Source organism: Pseudophryne corroboree, chromosome 11, assembly GCF_028390025.1.
Source record: "Pseudophryne corroboree isolate aPseCor3 chromosome 11, aPseCor3.hap2, whole genome shotgun sequence".
Taxonomy (NCBI): domain Eukaryota; kingdom Metazoa; phylum Chordata; class Amphibia; order Anura; family Myobatrachidae; genus Pseudophryne; species Pseudophryne corroboree.
The window spans coordinates 239,140,354-239,166,632 of NC_086454.1; the positions used below are offsets into that span (position 1 = coordinate 239,140,354).

At 37.9% G+C, this 26,279-nt stretch overlaps 1 protein-coding gene across 1 annotated transcript in view; it reads left to right on the top strand.

Annotated features, from left to right (window-relative positions):
* The window catches only part of TOX3 (TOX high mobility group box family member 3), a 148,943-nt gene extending 130,287 nt beyond the window's left edge, over positions 1–18,656 (top strand). Inside the window, exons 5-8 of the mRNA XM_063945310.1 lie at positions 7,236–7,505; positions 9,789–10,016; positions 14,074–14,154; positions 16,857–18,656. Coding sequence (XP_063801380.1) covers positions 7,236–7,505; positions 9,789–10,016; positions 14,074–14,154; positions 16,857–17,609 — 1,332 coding nt within the window. The 3' untranslated portion in view covers positions 17,610–18,656. The remainder of the gene's footprint in view (positions 1–7,235; positions 7,506–9,788; positions 10,017–14,073; positions 14,155–16,856) is intronic.
* Positions 18,657–26,279: the final 7,623 nt, after the last annotated feature.

Sequence of the window (26,279 nt, forward strand, 5' to 3'; positions counted from 1 at the left end):
GAAAACAACATGTGCAAGGGTTAATGTACAATCCTGAGCAGTGAAAGTTATTTAGGTTAAATAAAATGAAAGGGTGTCATTAGCACATCTTAATTATGGATATATTTTAATATCTTGTAAAAATAATTAGACTTACTGACTTTTACTACACCAAAGGAATCTTCACAAATAGAAGCGAGTGAAATGATTCAGATTTTTTCATAAATTGTCAGATATTCAGCAGTTGGGTTTATTAAATGAATATGCGATTTTGAATAAAAATGAGAATGTACAGTAACCTACTGTATAGAAGCCGAGAGGGTGAAACATCTGGCATGGGGGGCATTTAAGTTGTGGTTGCCATGGGTTTGCTGTATCAAATTTTCATTCTTTGTGAACAACAACAAAAAAAAGTGTTGTTGTCTGTAATATTATGGCAACACACCAACACGCAAAAACTGCACCACATCATTAAATAACATTATACACCATAGTACTACCCTGGAATTACAACTTTCCTATAATTGTCCCATATTTGCCTAGCAATGCTCATATTTTGTATTGGATACTTTAAGTGTGATTTTTATTGATTTTAGGGGGTCACGTTTTATATCCATGTAAATTCATGAGTCTGTTGGCCCAGTGATTTTATACAGGTCTCAGAATTTTGAGGTGTGTGTTAGTGTAAATTACCATAGTGCATTATTCCTAGGACCTGAAAATATTCATGGGCCTATTATGAGAAAGGGAGGAGCATTGATCAATAATGTGTAGGGATGGCCAATGCCATGTTGACCTGTACACCTTTGCACTATCAGTCCCAATATCTCCCTAAATATGTAAAAGTATTAAAATTGCATCAGTTTCTCAGGAAAATGGAGATTTATTTTAATACTTATGATATATGGCCGACCATATCGCCCACTCGTGGCTTGTCATCATCATACTGACGTGGTAATGGGACTATTTTTTTTGTGGAGACCTGCAACTGTAGCTCCATCTGCCGCATTGTTGTCCTGATTATTCCTTGTAACACAGCCCCATTGTTAATCTGGCCCTGATTATTCCTTGTAACCCACATCTTCATAATGAAGATTGAAGGGATGACACTTTTGTAACTTGGTGATTTAAAAACAATGACATAAGAACTCACTGTTTATGCTGTACATATTTACAGAAATGGATTCTGGCATAATATCACTTATGTAATATTGAACAATTTAGCTGCATGATTATTATTATTATTATCCCCCCCCCCCCAACTGAATCATTACTGTTTAGTCTAAACAAGTAATTCTGAGATCACAATTTGTAATAAATTTGGTCCATTTTGTGCAAACCTATTATTACTGAGATGTATACAGTATTTTAAGCTTTTACTCATATTTCTATCTCCTCTTTATGACCTTATATTTAGCTAACATGAGCACATTTTCATTTTCAATTAATACATTGTTGGGCAATGTTGTCTAATATGTTGCAGATAAAACTGTTATTTCATGGGTCATTAATGTGTTTAATGCTTGGAACATTCTATTAAAACAAGCACTTATTATTTTTATGAAGATGTTTATTACTATGGTTAACAGCCACAGTACAACTACATTTCTTGAAGGCTGTAATCATTCATCTTGTGTGAGGTTGCCTCTTTTGTTCGTGGCTTTCCTTCTGCAGAAGATTTGGATTACCAACAGCAAGCATCCAAAGGTTTTTGTTACTTCAAGCTGAGATTGATAGATGTTATGGAAATTACATGCAACACAATTACACACCTTCCGAGAGATACAGCAGTGGTGCTAAATAGCTCTAAAACTGAGTAAGAACAAACTAAAGACAGTGGAAATTGTTTTTAATGGAATTTATAAACATAAATGTGATTGGGCAAGTGAGCATTTAGACCTCAAGACAGTATTTGAATGTCAATATACATTAGTATTATTATTAGTATTTACATTTGTCAACGTACTATAATTATTTTCTGTAATATAATCTACTGAGCTGAATATGCAACACAAATATTAGGTGTAAATAAAATATAATAAAATAGGAATATTTTGCTACTGCTTACATTTAGTTTAAAGCTCTTAGTTTTGTAACGTATTAAATTTGAAGAGATAAATGATATACACAGTCGAGTCACATTATTATGACCACCAGTTAGGTGCAGACACCATGCATTTGCTTTGGAGCACCATACACAGTAGGATTCCCTGAACTGTTGTTCAGTGAAGCCCCTCGGTTCATTTTGGTGGTGAGATGCTCCACTGTAGCATGTTGGTCATCCTTCATGCACCTTCATACCCAATGTCATCTCTCACATCAATGGCACGTGGTGCTCAACAGTTTCCAAATTATTTGCAATGGCGCCATTTGTCTACTCATGATACACCTTCACCAGAGCACCAGTTCACAAGCTGAGCTGTTTCAGAAACAGTGCCACCCTTGGCTCGAAAGCCAATAATCATCCCTTTTTGCAACTCACTCCTTTTACCCCTTTTACCCATGACAGCAACAAGTGATATATATATACATATATATATATATATAATCAATTCCCTGTGTATACCAGAGCGGTCAGACACAAGGAGACCAGCACACCACCATGTAGCAAAAGTGAAAAAAACTTTTAATTTGATAGCAGCATTATCAGGCCTTTAGTAAACAGATTTTATACTCATCAGCGTTATGTGGAAAAAGTCCATAGAGAGACAAACAGCCATCCCAACGGCCCGTTTCGGTTGTCACACCTTCATCATGGGGTCAGCTACAACATAATGCTCAAAAGTACGACCTTATAAAGCAGCATGATTAATGCGAACTACATACACCTGCTCAACCCAGCCCACAAGTGATGGAAAGCGCCTCCCAGCACACGTGTCAAGCCGGAGTGGAACCCCAGTGTCAGGACACCGTTCCCAGCGGCACTGACGCCAGTTCCGCTGTACCGGAAGTGACATCGCGCAATCGCGGCTGTCAACATCCGCCCGGCCGGGAATCGGCCTCAGGTTGTGGGCAGTGGCTCTGCACCTCGGCTCAACACACAAGTCCTGTCAAATGACTAGGGAGGGGCAAACCCCGATTCCCGGCCGGAATATCAAAGGAAATATATTCTATTGGTATTGCCTCACAAGTATTTGAATGGCAGTCACAACAACATAATTCCACCAGGTGAAACAGTGTGCGGGAGTAATTAACAGTTATTCAGTAGGGGTGGCTAGCTAATCAATATCATTGTATGATTTGCTGCTCCTTTCATAATCTGAATACAATGTTCAAGTTGTTTAATATCCATAAACCTATGTAAGGGATGGTTCATACTCTTTACCATGTAAATGGTTCTGTGCATTAGTGATAAGCCTCTTTTGCATTTGTTCATTTACAATTAAGACATACTGTCAATAACCATCATTGATAACTGACTATAGGCCCCCCATACATCAGCAATCACAAAAAACAATGTAGGGTTCTGAGATTTTTTTCCCATATTTAAAGATTCCTCTTTTCACCAATCTGCGCCCTTATATTATAGATATTTTTTAGTGATTTGCAGATCATTTTCAGCAAATACAGATACATTATAACAATTTTAAAGGCTCATCAGTTTACTAGAAATGGTCTCTAAATCTGCTGATTGTTACCATACACAAGCAATCTACAGCCTCAAATGATCTGTGAAATCCAACATGTTGGACAACTTGATTTACCAATCCCAATCACTTTTTGGTTGGAATTTGCGATCTGTGAACCCCATACATTGCAGATTTATTTACACAATCATCTGCAAAACTGTAAATTAAAAAGTTTGATAAATGTCATGTTACAGCTGACACAAAACACATTTTACTTTGTAATTTTAAAGACTTTTAATAAAATTCTGGCATCTACAGTATATCAGTAAAGGACATTTTTACCAAGTGTTGCTAATCAGATGCATTTCATTATATTATCATCAGGAAATGCTGCCAACTCAGTAAAGGCTGTACCTTTAGCAAGTGAGTCGAATGCATTTTGTTTTGTGTCAGCACCATGCCTATGAGAAAAGATGCAATGATGTCAGGGAAATACTGTCATTGCCACTGCTCATCAATCTGGAAAGAGTTAAAAGGCTGCATCACATGGGGTGTATTTAATTTTTCACACATAGCTTCTTCATATTGGTTTATTTTTTTGTTGACTAAATAATGACAAAGTGTTTGTCATCTGTCACAGGAGATTAGATTGATCAAATTTTAGGGCTTGTTGATGACTAGATGATTGTTAATTATATCCTGACAAACATAGATTTGACAGTACATGCTTTCTTTTTCCTATTGCTGTATGTTTACTAAATACCAAGAACACTGTACAAATCAAATAATATTATAGATAGGAATAAGCAGTAGAAGCTGTTCTCACAACAGTCATTTCATAGCATGTTGGGAAAATGGGCATTTTATTGCCTCCTGTTAAGTTCCTCTACAAGTGACATTTTATTTTACATCAAGTCAATTTATAGCTTTGACTTTTAAATTTAGTCAAGCCAAGTAAATTAACACATCCCAGATCTGATTTCTAAAGTCCTGCTATGTCTATTCATAGTTTAAAATGTACATCAGTATGCTCCAAAAAAAGTCTGTGTGTATATATATATATATATATATATATATATATACAAAGAAAACTGCGGCATTCCAAATAAGTAACGTATATCTTTTAGTGAGAGAGCAACGTTACAGCATGTTGTAAAAGCAAAAGCTAAGATTAGCTTTTACAACATGCCGTAACGTTGCTCTCTACTAAAAGAGATATGTTATTTATTTGGAGTGCTGCAGTTTTCTTTGTCTATTGTATCTACTTCACACTGAAGGCACCCTCCAGCTTTTCAACTGTACAGCACCAAGTGCAGGTTCATCTGCATGTGTATACAGTATATATAAAATGTGACATTTACCAGCATTTCACCATACTGAATAACATAACTGATCCTAGCAAATAATGTAAAAAACAAGCCCAGCCTAAATAATGGCAGAAATTCTCTACAGCGTGAAGTTTAATAATTTTAGCACAAATTCATGAAAATCATTACCAAATATCAAGGTGTGTGCTGGCAACTGCAGACGCAAACTGTCCTCTTTCTCACTGCGTGATGTGTGAGAGAGGGTGCAATCGCCCACTGGATCTGACACCATCACCCCCCCCCCCCGTGCAGCTCATGCAGATGTGTTTTTAATATTTTCTAAGGAGGGGGTCTGGCCACACCTCTCCATATTGGCCAAACCCCTTAACAGTACCAGGGCCCGACAGAGCTGTTGATTTCCCTGGCTCTACTATACAGCCAAATAACGGAAATTCAAAAGTGGCACCTACAGATGTGTCCTCATACATCTTGCCTCAATACACCATATAGTTGAAGTTGCCTGGTATGAGTGAGCTGACAAGTTCTGTGCAACTCTGTTAGCAGCAGGCATGTTTTTGGTCAATTTTACTCTCATTGCTGTGCAAATAGGACACACAAGCAAACTCTGCTGATTACAATGATATATTCTCTATGCATCTGTGGCTGTAACTGCATACGAAATGGTACAGGACAGTGTTTTCTAGGAAAGCACTGTAACGTAGCATTTTATATGCATATAAAGCGGTGGTCACACACAAAATAAAGGCATGCCACATATCAGTATAAGTTGCTTCTGCATCCTTTTTGCATCGTTTAGCGAATAAGATGCATTTCAATGGAAAAAGTTGCATGTAAAGATGCTCGGCACTACTGAATCATGCCAATAGAAGGGCTGTTTAACATGCAGGGAGGCTAGATGTATGTGTACACGTGTACACGTGTCCTAATCAGAATACTTTACACAAATGTTTCTATAATCAGTAGGCTCTAAGTGTACACTGTTTTGTGGAAACTAGTAATAAAACCAAAAGCTATTACTATAAAATACATGAAAATAAAGCTATTAATATTGATGACTGTTTGTATTCATTTTCAGCCTAGCTAAAGTGATTATATTTAGGTACATTGGGATTTTTTTTATGACTTTTTCAAAATGGATTTAAAAGCATTAGCAGTCTCTATGTAGTTAGAACTAGTTTTCTTTATACTGTAGTTAAATTCTCATCAGCTATCCTAATTAGATCACGTATAGTGAATTTCATTCTAATACCAACCGAGTCTTATTAAACTGATCATATGACCTGCTTTGGCAAGCATTCTCTTTTTTTTCTACATCAGTTAGCCAGTAAGGTCAAACATTGAACACATGCTTATCTCTATTGTTGAGTTTACATAGAAATTGCTTCCCCAGCTGCTGAAAAGATAGCACATATTATTTCACCTGTCATATAGAAACAGATTGTATTATATCTGTAGTTACTATTTAACTGACACAGAAAAACATATTGGTGTATGTACAACATTCCTACTGATTAATGGATATGTTTGGAGTTGTACATTTACAACAGTATAATTTTACAGTGGTTTTTGTTTTTTACATACCATTGCAATAAAATATATTGGTTGATCTCTATCATTAATGCTAGCAGGAATGGACTGGGGCCTGAGACATCCCTGGCATTTCCTTGCACGTATGTGCCGCAACTAACTTGCCGGCTGCTCTGGGATAGTGTCTCATAGGATTTAACATCACAATCCCGGGAGACTGTGTAGTGAGGAGCTCCTTGGTGGCCGCTATTTATGAACAGGTGAGCCACCGGGGGAATGGAGACGCAGCTAAATGCTGTGCTTCAGACAAAATTGCTATAACCAGTTTGTGGGGTCCCAGAATGACCTCTCCTGTGACCTCTTCTATAATCCGGCCTTGATGCCGGCAACTGATGGGTGGGAGGGTGTTGAATAGCAAGCTGGGAGGCTGTGCTGATCGCCCAGCCCTTTGTGGATGGACCATCCCAACATGCTAATGAATTGCTAGTGTGACTAATAAGTACTGTTATTTACCCTTCATCTGTATTTTAATCACAATTAGTCTACAATTCCTTAAACTTTTTGAACTTTCAGTTAATTTGTGTTATGAATTCTCTGGTTATAAAAATATTTTATTGCAATGTTGTCCTTGAGTTATTTGTACATTTCATATGAAAAATATTTATTGTAGCTTTGAAACTATTATTGTTCTTGTACAATCATTAAGTTTATGTATTTTCCAAAATTAAATCATGTTGTTTTTTTCTCTTAGCCTACATTTTAGGATAAACATAGTTAATTCTACCATGATGTGTAAGATTTCCATTGTAAAAACACTATTCCTCTTTTCCAGGATCAAAGACAGGCTCAGATGGCCCAATATCGCCAGGATCACTCCTTGATTATGAGGTCATTGGTACATATGTCTGACGTGGCACGTGCAGGAATAATGTCTCAAAGTCAACTCACCACCATAAACCAGTCTCAGCTCAGCGCTCAACTAGGTCTCAATATTGGTGGAGCTTCCATTCCACATACATCTCCTTCTCCTCCAGCTAGCAAGTCAGCGACACCATCTCCTTCCAGTTCAGTCAACGAAGAGGATGGAGATGATACAAACAGGGTGTGTAAAATAAGTATTGTATAAGCTCCTTATGGGCTGCGTTAACTCTGTTGAACATAAAGCCCAAAATGTGGTTGCCAGTAGCAGGTATACGGTTAAAGGGGGGAACTGCTCTGTTTACATTGAAGTTCATCATTGTTACAGGGTGTGCGGCACGCAACACTTTAGTTTGAAAAGACAATAGTCTAAGCTGCCACACCCACCTCCCTTTGGTATTTAAAGCTGCATAACCAACTAAGCTGGTGAACATTTCAGTTCATCACTTTAGAATGGATGCAGCAAACGGTGCGAGCAGCATTATGAATGAGAAGCCACATTATCGAAGATTGTATGGTCCTCCCACAGCTTCCAATCAACATGTTGACATTTGCAATTTTGACACCAGAACAATGACATGTTTAAAATGATGCCAGATAACATGTAAAACCCACATTGTCAATTTCAATATAATGGCAACATTATGAATGTCAGCAGTAGTAAAGTTGACCTATATAGTTAGGGTTAGGTATCAATTAGGGTTAAGCCCCATACACACTGGCTGACTTCCCCTAATGAGCGATTAGTGTTATATCGTTGAACGATAGATCACTCAACGGTATAGTGCATACACACTGAACAATATCATTCTGTGACATCGTCCCCCGCATTTCCCGAACATGCAGCTCAACGATATAGTCAAAATTGAGCTGCATGTTCAGTAGACCATAGACGAACGACAGCAAGCAGCGGGTGCACACATTGTTCATTGTTCAGGTATACACAGTGGACATTATGAACGATAGATCTTTCAAAACAGATTATCATTCATATCGTCCAGTGTTTTTGTTTTGCCCAGTGTGTACAGGGCTTTAAATTGCTGTTAGGGTTAGTTTTAATCTGAAATACTGTTGACATTCACAATGTCGGCATTCTGCGTAAGTTGCCGTGTCAGTGTCGACATTATAAATGTTATCTGTTGATTTTGAACATGTAAACATGCTAATTGTCAATATACTGATCATGTCAACATTATGGTGTCATCATATTGAATGTTATCATTCTGCATGTTGACATATCATACCCAACCATCTTCCACTGATAACACACAGCCCTAGTTTTCTGCCTGCACTGCAAGGGGATAAATACAGTAGTTGCATGTAAAGGTCTCTGAGATCCAGGGAGGGTGTAGACAGGGATGTCCGTGTACTGGGCCCCAACATTTCTGTTACTGGCCCTGGGTGTAGAGCTTCTAAGGTTCTGCTCCTTCGCTAAGTGGCAATGCTCCTTTGTAGTTAAAAACAATGTTAACAGCATCAGTTGCTGCCTTTATAGCGCCTCATTTTGACATACTACTACACATTAGACACATGTCTGAGAAAAACAGCTTTAAATTAATGTATATTGCTATTTCTTTGTCACAGCCATGTTGTTTCCTGTAAATCCAAATGTGTACTCTACATAATATACATAAAGTTTTCCATTTTCTAGGCAGGAGTTTATTCACATGTATCAAAATGTTGGAGAAAGCTAAAGCACCAACCAATCTGCTTCTAACTATCATTTTTCAAACACCGCCTGTAAAATAAGAGAAGCTGATTGGTTGGTACAAATGTGTGCACATACATCTTTGCTATATCCCACCATGTATGGCACAGTTTTGCATGCCCTAGGCTCAGAGATTTAGCCATGCCTTGTGATTTTTCTTAATATGTTACTTTTTTCTTAATATATTACTATAGCTGCTTCTTTAATATGTTACTTTATACATATTCTATTAAGGCAAACAAAAATGTTAAGATCCATCCATTCGCTACTTGTGAAAAAACGCTTAGCCATGTCTTGCAAGTTGTGCCAAATTGAACAAAATAGCAAAGATGTAAGTGGACACATCTGTACTTTATTTCTTTCTACTTTATCTCTCTCCAGGGTTATATAAGTCTCTCCCATTGTAACAACAACAAACTTTATTAAGTCTGATACATTCCTGAATGGATATTGGGATACATAAAGCAAAGCATTTTGTGTCAGCTCAAATCTATTTTGGGTGCAGATAATTGTGACTGTCCCACAGCAGTTGATATTAATAGGCGGTATATGAATAACTAGACTGTTGTAGTTTCTATATTTTAATATCATTGTTAAGAAACTAGTCTGGGGATAACCTTACTAAATAAACAAACTGCCAATCATTTTAGTTTTGAGAAGCTTTCAAAAATATACAGATAGAACTTGTTATATATCATTTAAAACCATGTACAGTATATAGTAAAATAGATTTTGTAATAGACAAATTAAAATTTTCAGATGATTGGAGAGAAACGAGCTGCCCCGGATTCTGGCAAGAAACCTAAAACTCCAAAGAAAAAGAAAAAGAAAGACCCCAATGAACCCCAAAAGCCGGTATCTGCATATGCATTGTTCTTTAGGGATACACAAGCTGCAATTAAAGGTCAGAACCCCAATGCTACTTTTGGTGAAGTGTCGAAAATTGTTGCCTCGATGTGGGATGGCCTTGGAGAAGAGCAAAAGCAGGTAATTTAGCGCTAGAACTGCATGGTAGAAACCAACAGCCTAATTCCAGCATTTTAAATTCTCCTGCATTTTCCATATAATGTTATCTATCCTTTTGCATAAAATGAAGCAATTATAAACACTAATTGCACATTGATACTTTTTTAAATCATGAATGACATCATTTTATCCAAAACACAAAGTCTAGCTTTTGTTGGTATTCAGCATGTTGACCAAAACTACAGTACATCATATTTAAGCAAGGACGGACACCATTGGCTAAATGTAATAGCCTCTGAGTTCCGGAGGTGCAGGAATTTTGTGCAAAATATGGTTTTGCCTTGTGAATGATAGCTGCTTTAAAAAAAAATGGTCAGACTCTTACAACATTCCCACACCTCTGGAACTTGGAGGCTATTACATTCAGCCACATGTCTCTTATGTTATCCTCACAGCTGCTTATAGATATGTAACACCTTCACATAATTTTCCTTTACTCCTCACATTATTCACACATGCAGCAATAGCTGCTCCTACCTCTTTAACCCTATATTTTTATCACTCCTGCGATGCCCTGGGGTTGTCTGGCTGGGTGGCTCTGGGGTGTCCTGCCCCCGAACCTGAACCCCTATAGTTAGTGTTAGGGACTTACCCAATGAGAGGCTACCTTGATGCGGTGGGTAAGCTCATAGCCCTGGCCAGGAATATGCTAAGTGCCTCTGGTTACTACAGGTTGAGCTAGTGTGAGATAGTGCACCTGCTACCTTTTCCCTCTGTACACTTTACTAAGTCTCAAGCAGAGTAGCACCTCACTACCTAATTAAGGTGTGCAAATTAGGGCCCTTTTCCCTGCTTATAGATATGGCCTGTGTTGTGTAGGTACTGTGCAAACCATAGCCGTTTTTTTGTTGCCCATCCTGTGTGAGATTATTGGGGGTCATTCTGACCCGATCACACGCTGCAGTTTATTGCAGCAGTGCGATCGGGTCAGAACTGCGCATGCGCCGGTGCCACAGTGCGCCGGCGCATGCCAGATGGCCGAAGGCTGTCAGGTTGCTGCGATCGCCTCTGCCTGGTTGGCAGGCAGAGTCGGTCACTGGGTGGGGGGTGTGGAATGGCAGCGTTTGGCCACTGTTTTGTGGGCATGGTCTGGCCAATGCAGGCGTGGCTGGAACGAATGGGGGGTGGGCCGCAGCAGCTGCGTGATGTCACACGCAGCTGCTGCGGGCCGGGGAGCGATGATTAGCTCCTGGCCAGCACGCTAAAGCTGCGCTTGTCGGGAGCTACTCTTCAAGTGCAAAGGCATCGCCACTGTGCGATGCCTTTGCACTACTGTGGGGGGGGGCAGGCACTGACATGCGCGGCTAGATAGCCCTGTGCTGGGCATCCCCCCACATGTCAGTGTGAATGATCGTAGCTGTGCTAAATTTAGCACAGCTACGATCATCTCGGAATGACCCCCATTGTTCATACAGAGATGCTTGAAAGTGCTTGAAGCCATCAAAATTTTCTATATGTCTTCTGAAAGTTGGCCTTAAACTACCTAAATTTTCACACAAGTCCTAAAAATAGATAGGGAACCAAATAAAACAAATGAGACCAAAAAGTTAGACATGCTCATTTTGATAAGGAGAAAAAATATCCAATACCATATCACATATTTGTGAGTGGCAAACGTATGTGAACCTTTGCTTTCAGTATTTGGTATGACCCCCTTGTGCAGCAATAACTGAATGTAAACATTTCTAACATTTGCTGATTAGTGCTGAAAATCAGCTTGGAGGAATTTAACCGCATTCCTCCATACAAAACAGCTTCAACTTTGTTATGTTGGTGGCTTTCCTCCCATGAACTGTGCACTTCAGGTCCTTCCACAACATTTTTATTGGATTAAGGTCAGGTCTTTGAATTGTCCATTTCCAAAACTTTACATTTATTCTTTTTCATCCATTCTTTGGTTGAATGACTAGTGTGATTTGGGTCACTGTTTTTCTGCATGACCCACATTTCCATCAGATGTAACTCATGGACACATTTATTGACAGTTTCATTTATAATACTTTGGTATAATTCAGAATTCATGTCCCTTTAAAGATGGCAAGTCAACCTGGGCAAGATGCAGCAAAACAGGCCCAAACCATGATACCACCACCACCGATCACAGATGGTATAAAGTTTTTATGTTGGAATGCAGTGTTCTCCTTTCTCCAAACATAAAGCTTCTCATTTAAACCAAAAAGCTCTATTTTGGACTCATCTGTTCACAACATATTGTTTCAATATGCTTCTGGCTTATCCAGGTGATCTTTAGCAAACTGAAGATGGGCAGCAATGTTCTTTTTGGAGAGCACCAGCTTTGCAATACTGTCATGCACACCATGATGGTGGACTTATGAATATTAACATGAGCTAATGTGAGAAAAAACATTCAGTTGCTCAGAGGTTACCTTGGGTTACTTTGTGACCTTGCAAACTATTAGACGCCTTGCTCTTGGTGTTATTTTAGTTGGTCTGCTTCTCCTGGAGAGGGCAATAATGGTCTGATTGTTGATTGGTGCAGTCAAAACTCTTTAAAGATGGTTTTGTAACATTTTCCAGCCTGATCAGCATCAGCAACTGTTCTTCTGAGGTCCTCCGAAATCTCCTTTGTTCATGGCATGATGCACTTCCACAAACGTGTAGTGAACATCAGACTTTGATAAATCCCTGTTCTTTTAAAAAGACAGGTTGTTTACTCACACCTGATTGTCATTGAAAATACCTGACTCTTATTTCACCTTCAAAATATCTGCTAAGTCTAAATTTTTACATACTTTTGCAACTCACAGATATATGATGTTGGATCATTTTCCTCAATAAAAAAATTAGCATGTCTAATTTGTTTTGTCTCATTTGTTTGATTTGGTTTTCTTTATCTGCTTTTAGGACTTGTGTGAAAATATGAGATAGTTTTAGGCTGAATTTCAGCAGAAACATAGAAAATCCTGAAGAGTTCACAAACTTTCAAGTACCACTATATACTGTAGGGAGAGCAGTGTGGGATTTTTAGAGGCTTAAGGGGACCTCCTGGGTTAGGAGAATTCCACAACCAGTAGTTTAGTTTAACATTTGAAAACTGAAAAATGTAGTTTGGGTGAAGTTCTCCTTTAATTACAGTAGATTGTAATTCGAAATACTTGTTGTTACCATTCCTATCATTACAATTGCTGTACTGTAATGTCTTGTGGTAAATGTGTATGATGTTTTTTAATTATTATTTGGAGTCTGTTAATGTAACATGAAGGCATTGTGTACAAGTTTCTAAGACATCTGCTCTCTACCAGACTTCCCCTGTTATGATTTAATGATGGTGATTAATCAAGCCTATTTGTAGCTACAGCAACAACTAGGTCTTTGTTGAATGGCACAAAAAATACTTAGCAGAGGCCAGACTTCTGCAGGCAGGAAGTCAGAGAAAACATAATCACAGTCATTCAGAGAACTGGGTGAATTATCAAAGGATTCCTCTACTTTTGTACTGGGCTAGTTGATTTTCTAATGATCAGTTCTGCAATAATATAAATCGAGATTTCACAAAGTAAAATAATGTAAAGTACAAGTAAAGTGTCACTGTTTTCTTTCTTTAATATTATTATTTAATGTAGTATAGCTTCAATGCCCTATATTAGTAAAGGTTTGAGTTCAGTATAATTTGTTTACTTTGATAGTATTGATAGTTGTTTAGTTCAACTTGGACTTCTATGTCCAGACCATATTTGCCAACTTGTGGAAGTCCCCTCTGGAAGATCCTGGAGGGGAAAGTGACAGGGGTAACTGCAGGTGGGCATAGAGTTGTGCAATGAATCAGCTCAACTCTCTGTAGAAGTGGATGAGATGCAAGAGTGTGATCTACTTTCCTGGAATACTGGAAGAGATCCCCAAATCCCAGGAGTCTTTTGGACTTTCTGAGAGAATAGGCTAGTATTATCCATATGCCTACTGTTTTTGTTCTACAAAAACATTTTGCAAATGTATTTTTTGCCAATCAGTAATTTATAATAAAATAAGGACTAATATCATTCTCTTGTTCTTCCTACAGGTGTACAAGAGAAAAACAGAAGCTGCCAAAAAGGAATATTTAAAGGCTCTTGCAGCCTACAGAGCAAGCCTGGTATCTAAGGTAAGAATTATTCTGTTACATATATATATATAGATAGATAGATTATATGGATATAGATTGATAATATGATTCAGTAAAGTCCATTTTGCTGTTCTTTGTGTCTGAAATAAATATAAGATAGGAATACAGAAAATTATTTTATGCAAATAACTTATTTGCTTCTGTTCCCTCCACAGACTGTAAAAGTGTTATAATGTACCTTGCTCAAGTACAAATGTAGGGGTCTATTCATGAAGCAGTGAAAAGTGTGGAGAAGTTGCCCATGGCAACCAGTCAGCATTGAAGTAATATTTATAATTTGCATACTATGCAATTTTTATGGAGCAGCTGATTAGTTGCCATGGGCAACTTCTCCACAGGCTCACTCTTTTCACTCATTCATGAATAGACCCCTTAGTGAGCCATAAAAATGACATTGCAAGAAGCTGTTAGACCCATATACATTTTACAGGTTTGTTTTTGAAGTGAGTACATCTACATCTATCTTGCAGTTTCTGTATCTAACCTTTCCTCTGATACTGTACACCTTTGCAAATACAGAGTAGACAACCTATCAATCAGATTAAGCATCTGCTAAAGATAAAGTTAATTTATTTGGTTTAGCAGATCTGTGTCATATTGCTGAATGTAATTATTGCATCTGTTTATTGCTGTATTAAAATACAATGGTGGTTCGATAAATAAGGTAACAAAATCTCTTCTATAATATTCTCTATTTGGTTATGATTTCCCGCCAGGGCAGACCACTGCTTCCTCTCACAGATACTAGACTCTATCTCATATCAGTCATACTGTCTTAACATTAATTGTAAGATGGCGGGGCTGGGGGAAATATGGTCAAACATTGAGGTATGTAGTATGATCAGATTTCTGTGACTAAAGGGCACAAGCGCAGCTGAAATCCATCGCCAACTTGTTGAGATGTACGGTGATAATGTCCTGTCACAGAAACAGGTTTAGCTTTTGTGCACTGCCTTTGATATTAGCAGGACAGACGTTCAAGATGAGCAGTGATCTGGCCAGCCAAACACGTCCACCACAGGCACTGCTCCAAACCCAAACCTGTTTCCGTGACATGACATTATCACCGTACACCTTAACAAGTTGGTGATGAATTTAAGCTGCTGAGGAGTCCTTTAGATGCAAGAATCTAATAACACTATGCATCTCAATGCTTTACTATGTTTCCAAGAGCCCTGCCATCTTACAACTGATGCTGAGACAGTATGACTGATATGAGGTGCAGTCTAATGGCTGTGAGGGGAAGCAATGGTCTCCCTGCTTGTGCCTGGTGGAAATTAAAATGAAATAGAGAACATTTATACATGAGTTTTGTTTACCTTACTTATTGAACTACTCTCATAGAACAGATTTCAGTAGGTGTGCATAGGTTCAAAATAGAGTGTAGTGGGGAGTAACTAGCAGAGGCAGGGCCCTCTTCAAGCCCAGTGTACCTAGCGTACATTTTAAACAAACAGCATGATCAGACAATTTTCATAGGCAAACAATGGCCATATAGCTTTATTGTCGATTGTTTTGAGATTAAACAACCCAATCTAGCATGTGTGGTACAATGTTTTGCTGTAGTTCAAAATGAAATACATGTTCTTATCTGTACATTTGACAAAAAAAAGTTGTTTTTTAATTTTCCTACAGCATTGCAGTCCTGAAGAGTAGTGGCACTCATCTTCAGCAGTTTGCATGTACATGCTGAGGACAAGTCCCACAGAAGTGGTTAACAAACCCACAAGCAATCAAGCACCATGTTAACTATAGCTCTAACTGTTTGGTTGGCATCTTTTTCATTTATTAGAAATTGGTCCATAAGGTTAAATTACTTTGGAAAAGATACTGAAATATAGTTTACAATTGAGGTTGCATTTATTTTAGGTCTGCTCTAGATCAGTGGTTCTGAAACTCCACAAGACTATATGAAATCCATTTCAATTCTATGATTGTAGAATCTATTCTGGTTGTAATTATGAGAATTTTAAGTGACATGTTAGTGTGGTCTTCTGATTGGCTGTAGCAGGAAGGAAAAAGACACGGATCCAACACTGAAACCAAATCAGATGAGTAAGTGGTACAAGGAGAGAGATTGAGATTGATAGATTGGATGAGAGATTGGGAAAAAATAGGAAAAAAGAAGACCAAATTATACAAAAATGTTAAAATGACAATTGCAGACAAAGATGTACAGTGCTGGTACTCTGTGTACTTTAGTATTACTTTTTCCATACAGATGTGTTTTATTATGATCTTCATCTAATTATATCACTCACCCTTACATAAACAATTTAGATCTGCCCCTGAATAGTTTTGCCTGAGACCATAGGGACTGAGGATGTATAATCAGCTACTTGATTAACACCATGTTTTAAACACAACATATCTTTTGTACAATGTACATTGTGTATGTTTAATATTGTACACCATTATTATTAGCAGATATAGGCCCTGATGATAAATTGCACGGTGATAAAGTACCAGCCAATCAGCTTCCAACTGCCATGTTACAGGCTGTGTTTGAAAAAGGACAGTTAGGAACTGATTGGTTTGTAGTTTATCACCGTGCAATTTATAACTCTCAAAAGCTTGATAAATCTGGTCCACAGTTTTGTACGGTAATGTGCTAATGTATCCCTGTCACTATTTTATGTAATGTTTAATGGATATCATTCTTATTTTTCCTTGTGTTTCAGGCTGCAGCAGAATCGGCAGAGGCTCAGACAATACGCTCTGTCCAGCAAACACTGGCATCAACCAATCTCTCTTCTTCTCTTCTCCTCAACTCCTCACTTTCCCAGCATGCATCTATCTCAGTGGCAGCCCAGAATCTCCAGCAATCACTTCCAAGGGCGATTGCACCTAAACCTTTATCCATGAGACTACCCTCTAGCCAGATTGTGACTTCTGTCTCCATTGCACCTAACATGCCATCTAGCATGGGAACTCCTTTAATGAGCTCTATGGGTGCACCTATGGTTGCCACACCACCCTCTTCTCAAGTGAGCCCCTCATTGCAGAGCCAGCAGCATCACATCCAACAACTGCAGCAGCAGCAGTTACAGCAAATGCAGCAGCAGCAGCTTCATCAGCACCAAATGCACCAGCAGATCCAGCACCAAATGCAGCAGCAACATTTTCAGCATCACATGCAGCAGCAGATTCAACATCAGCAACAGCAACAACAACTCCAACAGCAAATGCAGCAGCAACTGCAACATATACATCTACAGCAGATGCAGCAACAGCAGCAGATGCAACACATTCAGCACCAGTCTCAGTTGTCTCCTCAACAACAATCACCTGCCGCTTCCCAAACTGGGGTACCTAACCAGATAGCGTCACCCATCCCACATATCAGTAGTCCGCCCCCATCATCCCAACATCATCAGCCATTAATACAGTCCCAGGCACAGACTCAAGTGCTGTCTCAAGTCAGTATTTTCTAATCCTTCAGTGGTTTCATTGTTGGATAGTTTCATCTCCTTAAGGGAAGGTGCATATGCTGTAAATTGTCCAAACATGTTATGCGAGTTTGCATAATGTACCAAGTGAAACTCTTAAGTGTCTATTAGATAGGCAATAAAGAACGATGTAACCTGTATCGTATTTTAGCATCCTCAAAATCACTTCTCTAAAAACTAAAGAAAGCTGTCCTTTTGGGTTTCTTTTTCAAGTGATGCCTTTTTAATTTATTAAAGCTTTTCCTAAAATATGTGAATTGTGTGGTCTAAAAAACACACTGGGAAGTAACTACAAAAATCTGCAGACCGTTTGAGTGAACTTGAAGATGCCGCAATGTGTTTGGACCGCAATGCATTGTCTGCAGTGGAAACTCAAAAAAGACAAAACATATGCAGTTGGAACTACCTGTAAAGTGATAATGTCACAATCATGCAAGTGCATTTGTATAACATATGTAGTTAATGGCATTTTTGTCATATGTTATGATGTAAATCACAGATGTTTGCCAAAGTTTTTTTTGTCTATTCTGAATAATGAAAAAAAAGGTCTTATTAGCAACCAAAATTTAAGTTTTAAATACACTGTAACAGTATGTTGATTGGTTCTGTGTCCCTGCCATATACATTTGAATTAGAAAAAAATGTGAATATAATGTGCTTAAGTGACACTTTTCATATTAAATCAATGTATTTTTCAAAGGGAAATGCACTTAATAAATGGTTATTCTAAGAGCTAAATTTAACTAATGCTACAAGTACTGTATGAGCAGTAGAATATTTAAAAGGGTACCCTAAGTAAGGTGTATATATTTTCTTTCGGAGTTGTATGTTTTGTTGTAAAAGGTTTTCATAAACAAGGCTTTAATGTAACACTGGTTACAGAACCATTAATTGCTACATCGCTTATTGTGTTTTTATGCTGTTTTATACTTTTTTATGAGTTCTGATAGCAGCAGTTAAGTTGTTTGTATTTTTGCTTAACTGAAAAAAAATGCTTTTATCTTGCAATAGAATAAACACGTTTCTGTAATAGATTGCATGATGCTTATTTATTTTTCATATTCCCTGTAGTTTTCTGTATAGAATATTTTGTTTGTACAAATGCATTTGTTTTTCATTTTTAATGAATGCCTTACAGCTGTCCTTTTGAGATTGATCAGTTGCCATATAAGTTTATTGCTGATGTTAGATCAAATGAAGTATACTGTTATATGTCCTGGTCTATAACAATATAGAATGAAGTTAATCCAACAGCCTATGTAGTATGTCTTATATATCCCTGTATATAATCCCTTTTTCATTATTACATATGTTTTGAATGATGGCTTACCATGTTTTTCCTTAATGGCAAAATGCAGGGAAATCCAGAATGAAGAAAAGATGCACTGTATATTCTCTGTATTGCACTCTTCCTATGAAGTTAACAAAAGCAGCCATGTAATTGACTTTTTGATCCTGTAGGGATCAATGTTCCTTTTTTAAAGCTCAATTTGAGCTGCCTTCTACTTTTCCATTGCTACTTGAATAGAATGCAGCTCTGATGGAGAGTCAGTGTAGGCTAATTATCCTTGTGCATCCACCCTGAAAATGGCAGTCTGATAAATAAACCCAGGTAGCTCATAGTGGTAAGGGCTTTTCTGCATTAGATAATTTATATTGATTTTCTAGATAATGTCTGCCAAATGTACAGATTTTATCAGGCAATTTGGCATTCTTGTTGTCTTATCAAATGACCAATAATTGCATAGTGTGTAACCTCATGCTTCTGCTCAGGTTGAATCAGGTAGTCTGTCCCCCTCCCCCCTCCATTTGCATATGTGAGATCACCAGATGATCCATAAAACATCAGCCGATGTGTTTCTAGACAGTTTAATTTACAATTCACTTTGATTATCTACAAATAGGAACCAAGTCTAAACAGATTGCAGCATATTTTGTCCAGCATTAGGTAAAGAAAGAACTGTGTATGAGTGGAATAAGGGCATTGCAGTAAGAATTGTGCTGCAGAATATGTTATTGCTTTTCTGAAAACCAGCTGGCCATGCTGCATGTGCTGTTTATTAGAGATTCATTTAAATGTGGTCCTTTCTTGTCTATTTTAATATAATATGTACAGCAGAGGTTCCCAGACTCTGCCATTTCTGTCCCGGTTTTAAGGATACCCATGCTTGTGCACAGGCAACTAAATTAGTACCTCAGTCAGCTGATTTATCCATCTGGACTTGAGCATGAATATTCTTTAAACCTGGACTGTAATGGAAGACTTTGGGAACCTGTGGTGTATGGTGTTCTTAAGTCACATTCAAAGGTGGCGTTCAATTTGCAGTGCAGGAGAATCAGTCGGAACACTGTCACATAATGGCCATCAATGTGCATATTTTGCCTTGCAACTCATAGAGGTGCACTGGACAATGTGCAATGTTAGCCTAAGGTATTATCAGGGATATGCACAGCATAACCACACATCTCCAGTAGTTGAATTGCTTTTTCAATTTCTACATTGGATTTTTGTGAACAAGATTGGATGAATGTTATAAGTATGATTTTCAACTATTCTGGAAATCAAACTTTCCTCCATATGGTTTTATTTTATTACTATAAGACCTAATTCCTCAAAGTTTTGTCCAAAGGTCAATGAATTTAGCTTCTAGGATAATACTGGGAAACAAGAGAAATATCATTAATATCTTCAATACTAAATATCTTTGACCAAATAATGTACTGTACTAAAGGTTTAACTATATATTCTCTTATAGAACATTACCAGTGAGTATCCATGAGTTCATCAAATTGTGGTTGTTGGCAGTACAAACAACATTTAAGGAGGGCACTCCTACCTGTGCAGCCTCTATCTGGACCTCTAGCTAATACTAGAAATTAACAAATTAAGCACAATAAAATAATTAAAATTGGGGTGAGGATAATAATTGCTGGTTCATTAGTATAATGTAAAAATTTCTCCCAATGAGATATATACAGAAAATCATCCAAAGTTAAAAAATATGTATGTTTCATCGCAATAGAACTCCTCCTTGTGCCCAGATTAGCTGTCAATGGTAAAAGTTCCTATGCGGATACAGCACATGAATGTCATTGAGCCCCCAAAATTAATGATAGGTGGATAAGCAGAAGCATTTGCAGAATGTACTAAGCCTTGGAGAGTGATAAAGTACCAGCCAATCAGCTCCTTTCAAACACAGCCTGGATATGGTCAGGAGCTGACTGGTAGTTTATCTCTCTCCACAGCTTAGTACATCTGCTCTTATTTGTTAAATGACAAAGACGTGGTTTTGAAAAGGTATCAACAAATATGTGGGGAATAAAGTCCCTCCAATTCTTTGCCTACTTCATAATCATCTTGATAATGACGGATACAGATGATAGACTTCATACAATTAATTCTCCAAGTGTCTCCTATATCATTATGCATGGGGTGATAAAAAAAAAATTGACAATGGCAAGCTGCTAATGTATTATCACCAGCAAAATTTAATCAAACAACAAATTGCATGCTAAGGGGCATATGTAATAATCCTTGGAGAGTGATAAAGTGAAGAGAGATGAACTACCAACCAATCAGCTCCTTTCGTTTTTCAAACACAGCCTGTGACGTGGCAACTATGAGCTGATTGGTTGGTACTTTATCTCTCTTAGTTCATCTGTTCTTAAATATTATCACTACATACTGTAGATGTAGAAAAGTCATGGGAATCTGGAATTTACTAAAACCAGCTGAAAAGGATCACTCCTGGAGGGATACCTTCACAAAGTAAAATCAAGATGCACAGCATCTACCGCTAACACGTTTCAACACAGGGGTCTTTGACAAATGTATTTTTGCTATAAAAAAAGTAATCAAAACCAAACAAAGCTTAAATGTTTACAACTATAAAAAGGTTTGCTAACATACATTAATTATTTTCTTTTATCCCAAATTCAAAATTGTATTATTATTATTATTATTATTATTATTATTATTATTATTATTATTATTATTTTATTTACTGTGGCACCATTTTTTAATGCTGGTCAAGTGCGGTACAGAAAATATATGCTACTCATACATATACTGCAAAAGTCACTGATTGGGAGAATTGGTAATAAAAACAAAATTTCCTTAATGTGAACAGATGTAAGAAAGGAGTGATATTTGTTATTTCAATGGAGAGCAACTTTAATTGTGTGTACAAAAACACTTCTCTCTTTTGAAACAGATAATGGTATATATATATATATATATATATATATATATATATATGACAGCCAATCAGGAAATAATTTAATGATAATTTGATTGCGAAGTGAAAAGAGAGAGGGGCGGGTGGTGTTTTGTGCTGAGAATGTGTATGCTGAAAGCAGACGTATTTAAAGCTTCTCTACTCACTGCATCATCGGATATGTGGCTGTGGTTGCTATGGTAATTGCATAATACTTCTAATTAAGTGTCATTTGTGGAAAAATATTAAGTAAAATTAAACAAAATTTATGTTTGTTGTAATGAATACAAGATGAAACAAGCCCTCCACTAATTTTTGTAAAAATAAAATAGCGTCTCAATCCATTTTGGAGAAATGTGCATTTAAACAGTATGACCCAATGCAGTTGGAGAACCTTTTGTGTCACCATGCTTTAACACTATCAGATCACCCAATACCAGTCTTTCCTAACTCCAGTCATCAAGAGACCCCTAACAATGCATGTTTTACAGATCTCCTAGCGGGTGTACAGCTGTATTCTCTGCTCGCTGAGACATTTTAAAAGATCCACAAGTGGAGCTAATTATTTAATTAGTGATACAGAGGAGATCTATAAATCGTGTGCTGTTAAGGGTCCCTGATGACTAGAGCTGGGAAATACTGGGCTACATACAGTAGTCATGTGTCTGCAAGGGTTGGGTATGAGATCCCGATGGACAGGATGCCGGTGGTCAAAAGACCAATGCTGGCATCCGGATGTTGAAGATCCCAACAAGGGTGAGTTAAGCATTCTAACTCCCCTCCCTCCACCTCCCTGACCATCCCTTACCATAGCCTAGCCTAAGTGCCTAACCCTAACCTCACTGAGTAGTGCCTAAACCTACCCCCCAGGGTGCCTAACCCTAACCCCGCAGCCTAACCCTAACCTCTAACCCCACCCTGCAGCCTAACCCTAACCCCCTACTGCTCCACCCATAGTCTAACCCTAATCGTCCTGCTATACTTAACTTCAGGATTCCAGCATCGGGATCCTGACTTTTTCTGGATTCTGGCATCAGTGTTCTGATAGGCGTTGGGATTTTGGCTGCCAAGATCCCAACAGCCGGGATCTTGAACGTATCCCATTTGCAGGGCCTGTCTTGTTGCACATTGTAAAATTATTTGAATTAACCCTCTTATATTAGTCATTTTGCATTTCATGTATACTATGTACATATGTACTGCTCCAATTTTATTATTTCTATTTACATATGTTTACATAGACTGTCACCTTGTCAGTACAGTAATCTTTTCCTAATGACAACTGCTGACCAAAAGAACAATCGTACATTGCGGCCTGTAGCCATATTCTATTAAATATTAAAGAATTTGACTGAATGTATTTTTCCTTGTTTAAATCACAAAACCAAAAACATAATAAAAATAAATCCTTACTAGAGCCTAGACATTGAAGGCGCTGTACAAATGATCTTTTATGTGACATGACAGATACCTGGTTTCTTAGGAATACAGCGGTGGGATAATGTCAGATCTGTTTTCTCTTGTTTACATTTCAGAACAAAACAGGTTCATTTACTGCCCTCTCCATTTCTCTCTCTTCTTTCTCTCTCTGTCGTACTGCGAGTGTTACGGACACAATTCCCCAGTTGTCTTGCAAGATTAATTACAGCATCTGTCCTGTCACAAGCTATAATGAAGAGGTCTTGATAAAAATTGCAAATTACCGCTGGCAACAATCTTAAACTGCTTATGATAAAATGAAAATTAAAAACCACAAACTAACAGGCCTGATCAGAATCCTAATTCCCAAACAATGATATTGTTAGAGATTTGCTCAGGAAACAAACACAGTTAAGGATACCATCTGAATACTGAATGGCTTTTAGCTGTTGTCCACAATGTATGTGATACAGTGGATTATTAATAATGAATTTGTAACTTAATATTTAATGAACAGCATCTTGTTATGGTCTATGGGTACTGAATAGCCTGGAATAAAAATTATAGGTATGAACAGATATATTTCAAGGAATTAAATATTTTCTTGCAACAAATTCTTCTCACTGTTGATCAGTACATCATTTATTTGTCATCTTATGATTTACACAACACTCAAACTGAACCATCTAATTTATTTGTTCTTTTTTGCTATTGATAAAATATTGATTTGCCATTGTTCTGTTTAAAGACTTTTCTTTTGATCGAACTAATGAATTTGATGTGTTATAGGCCCTACACACTGGCCGATAATCCTTAAAGATATGAACGACCTTGTTCATTAATGAACGAGTTAACTTTCATATCTTTGAGTGTGGAGTCACCAGCGATGAATGATGCGCGGCCCCGCGCTCATTCATCGCTGGTGCCCCGTCGGCTGTGCATGCAGGACAGTATGGACGATCTCGTCCATATTTGCCTGCACTTCAATGGAGCCGGGTGATGGGGGGAGTGAAGAAACTTCACTCCCCCGTCACTGCCCCTCCCCCCCGCCGCCGGGTCACCCGTCTGCCGTATCCGCTGTCGGGCAGCTCGGCAGCGGATCTTTAAATGTGTAGGGCCCATTAAAGTTGCCCCACCTTTGAATTAGGTTCTTTGACACCCTTGTGAAAAAAAGTATCATAATAAAAAAAACTAAATTTGGAAGTTTTACCCCATCCACACACCTTGCTTATTTGCACCCACACTTTTCTGAACCACTTCTCAGAACAGATTAGCCTGCCTGCTTATGCTTCATATATGACTTTGTGCTACTCTCTCATGTTCAAGTCAAATTTTATAAGCGTAAAATAATCTTCAAATAATATTTGCTTGTACAGTAGTTGTACTAAGTTGCTCCAATTGGGGTATATGTACCAAGAGGAGATGGATGTGGATTGTTGGGTCGACAGTGACTAGGTCGACACATGAAATAGGTCAACATGGTCATTAGGTTGACATGGATAAGGTCGACATGAGTTTTTTTTTTTATTAATTTTTTGGCGTCACTTATTTCGTAAAGTGACCGGGAATGCACTGTGTCCCCTGGCATGGCGAGCGAAGCAAGCTTACTATTTCAAATCGTAGTCCAAGTGGATCGTAAAGTATAAAAAAGTTTAACAAAATTTGAAAAACTCATGTCAACCTTTGCCATTTCAACCTAGTGACCATGTCGACCTAATGACCTTTGTCAACCAATAGTGGTCGCCCTAAGTGGTGTTGACCTAAAGACCGGATATCAAGGAGATTACCCAATTTTTTACTGAAAATTTAATAATGCTACTTAACAAGAGATGAAAAACATCACTTGTCAAAAAAAAAGCCATCTGAGTATGGCACTATACCTACCTACAAGTTCCTGATGCAACGCTAGATATTATGTAAATAATACGCATACATACTGTAGAATGAAATGGTTCATTTGCTAGGGGTAAACAGATCACCGTAGGAGTAACTTACTCCTACTGTATAATATGCAGCAATGCAGGATGCCTTTTAGCTCTGAGATCATGGATATTTTAATACATGCTCCTTATCTTGAGTAGAGGCTCATGCCTGTTGTCCACAGAGCTAAAGTGTATGATGCTTAATACAAACATAAAAGTAAGTAAAAAGTGTAGCACTTGCCTTTCCGATGACTCGCTGGCAGCTGGAAAACCCAACGACCATGGTTTTGTCCTGATCAACATTTTTCGCCCAGTGTTTCTTAAATTTAGTCCTCACACACTACCAACAGTTTGTGTTTTCATAATTTCTGTCTGTGGAAACCAGATAGAATAACTACTGTCACAGACAAGTACAGTAGTTGCAGTAACTGATGTGTGATTAAAGAAATCCTGAAAACATGACTTGTTGGAGATAGAGATCAGATTTGGGCAAAACTATTTTAGTCTGAATGAGAGAGGATTAAGGAACAGAAATAGTAACTTTTGTATCTCCAGTACTGTGGAACTACATGTTCCAGTGTGTGTTGTGATTATGCTTTCCCATCATTGGGGAGCCTGTACTTCTTGGGTAGAGGATATACAATAATGTGTTACTGCTTTATTTAACTCAATATGCATTAATTTAGATTTGTTTTGATATGCCGCTGCTGGTTAATTGTGAGCTCTGCTTGAGAGTGTGTACTCCTGCAGGCATTAAGCTCTCTATCAGATCTACAAAGGAGCTATATTACTACTAGTATTTGGTAAAACAACTCATGACATCCTTTACATCCTTAAAGCACCTCGTTTACACTACAGATGGAGCATACTATTACCACTGGATTACAGAGGACCTGGAAGAGCTCACAAAATCCATACATCTACTGTACATTGAATTTAATAATAAAATACAAAAAATATTGTGCCCCCACCCTTTAAAGTTAAATAGCTGCATTCAAGGCTGGTGTGTTGACTAATTACTCTCTGGTCTAGTTCTTTCTGTGCCTACAGTCTGTATAGGCAGCAATTTTATGGGGTGAACTAATTATTGTTATTGG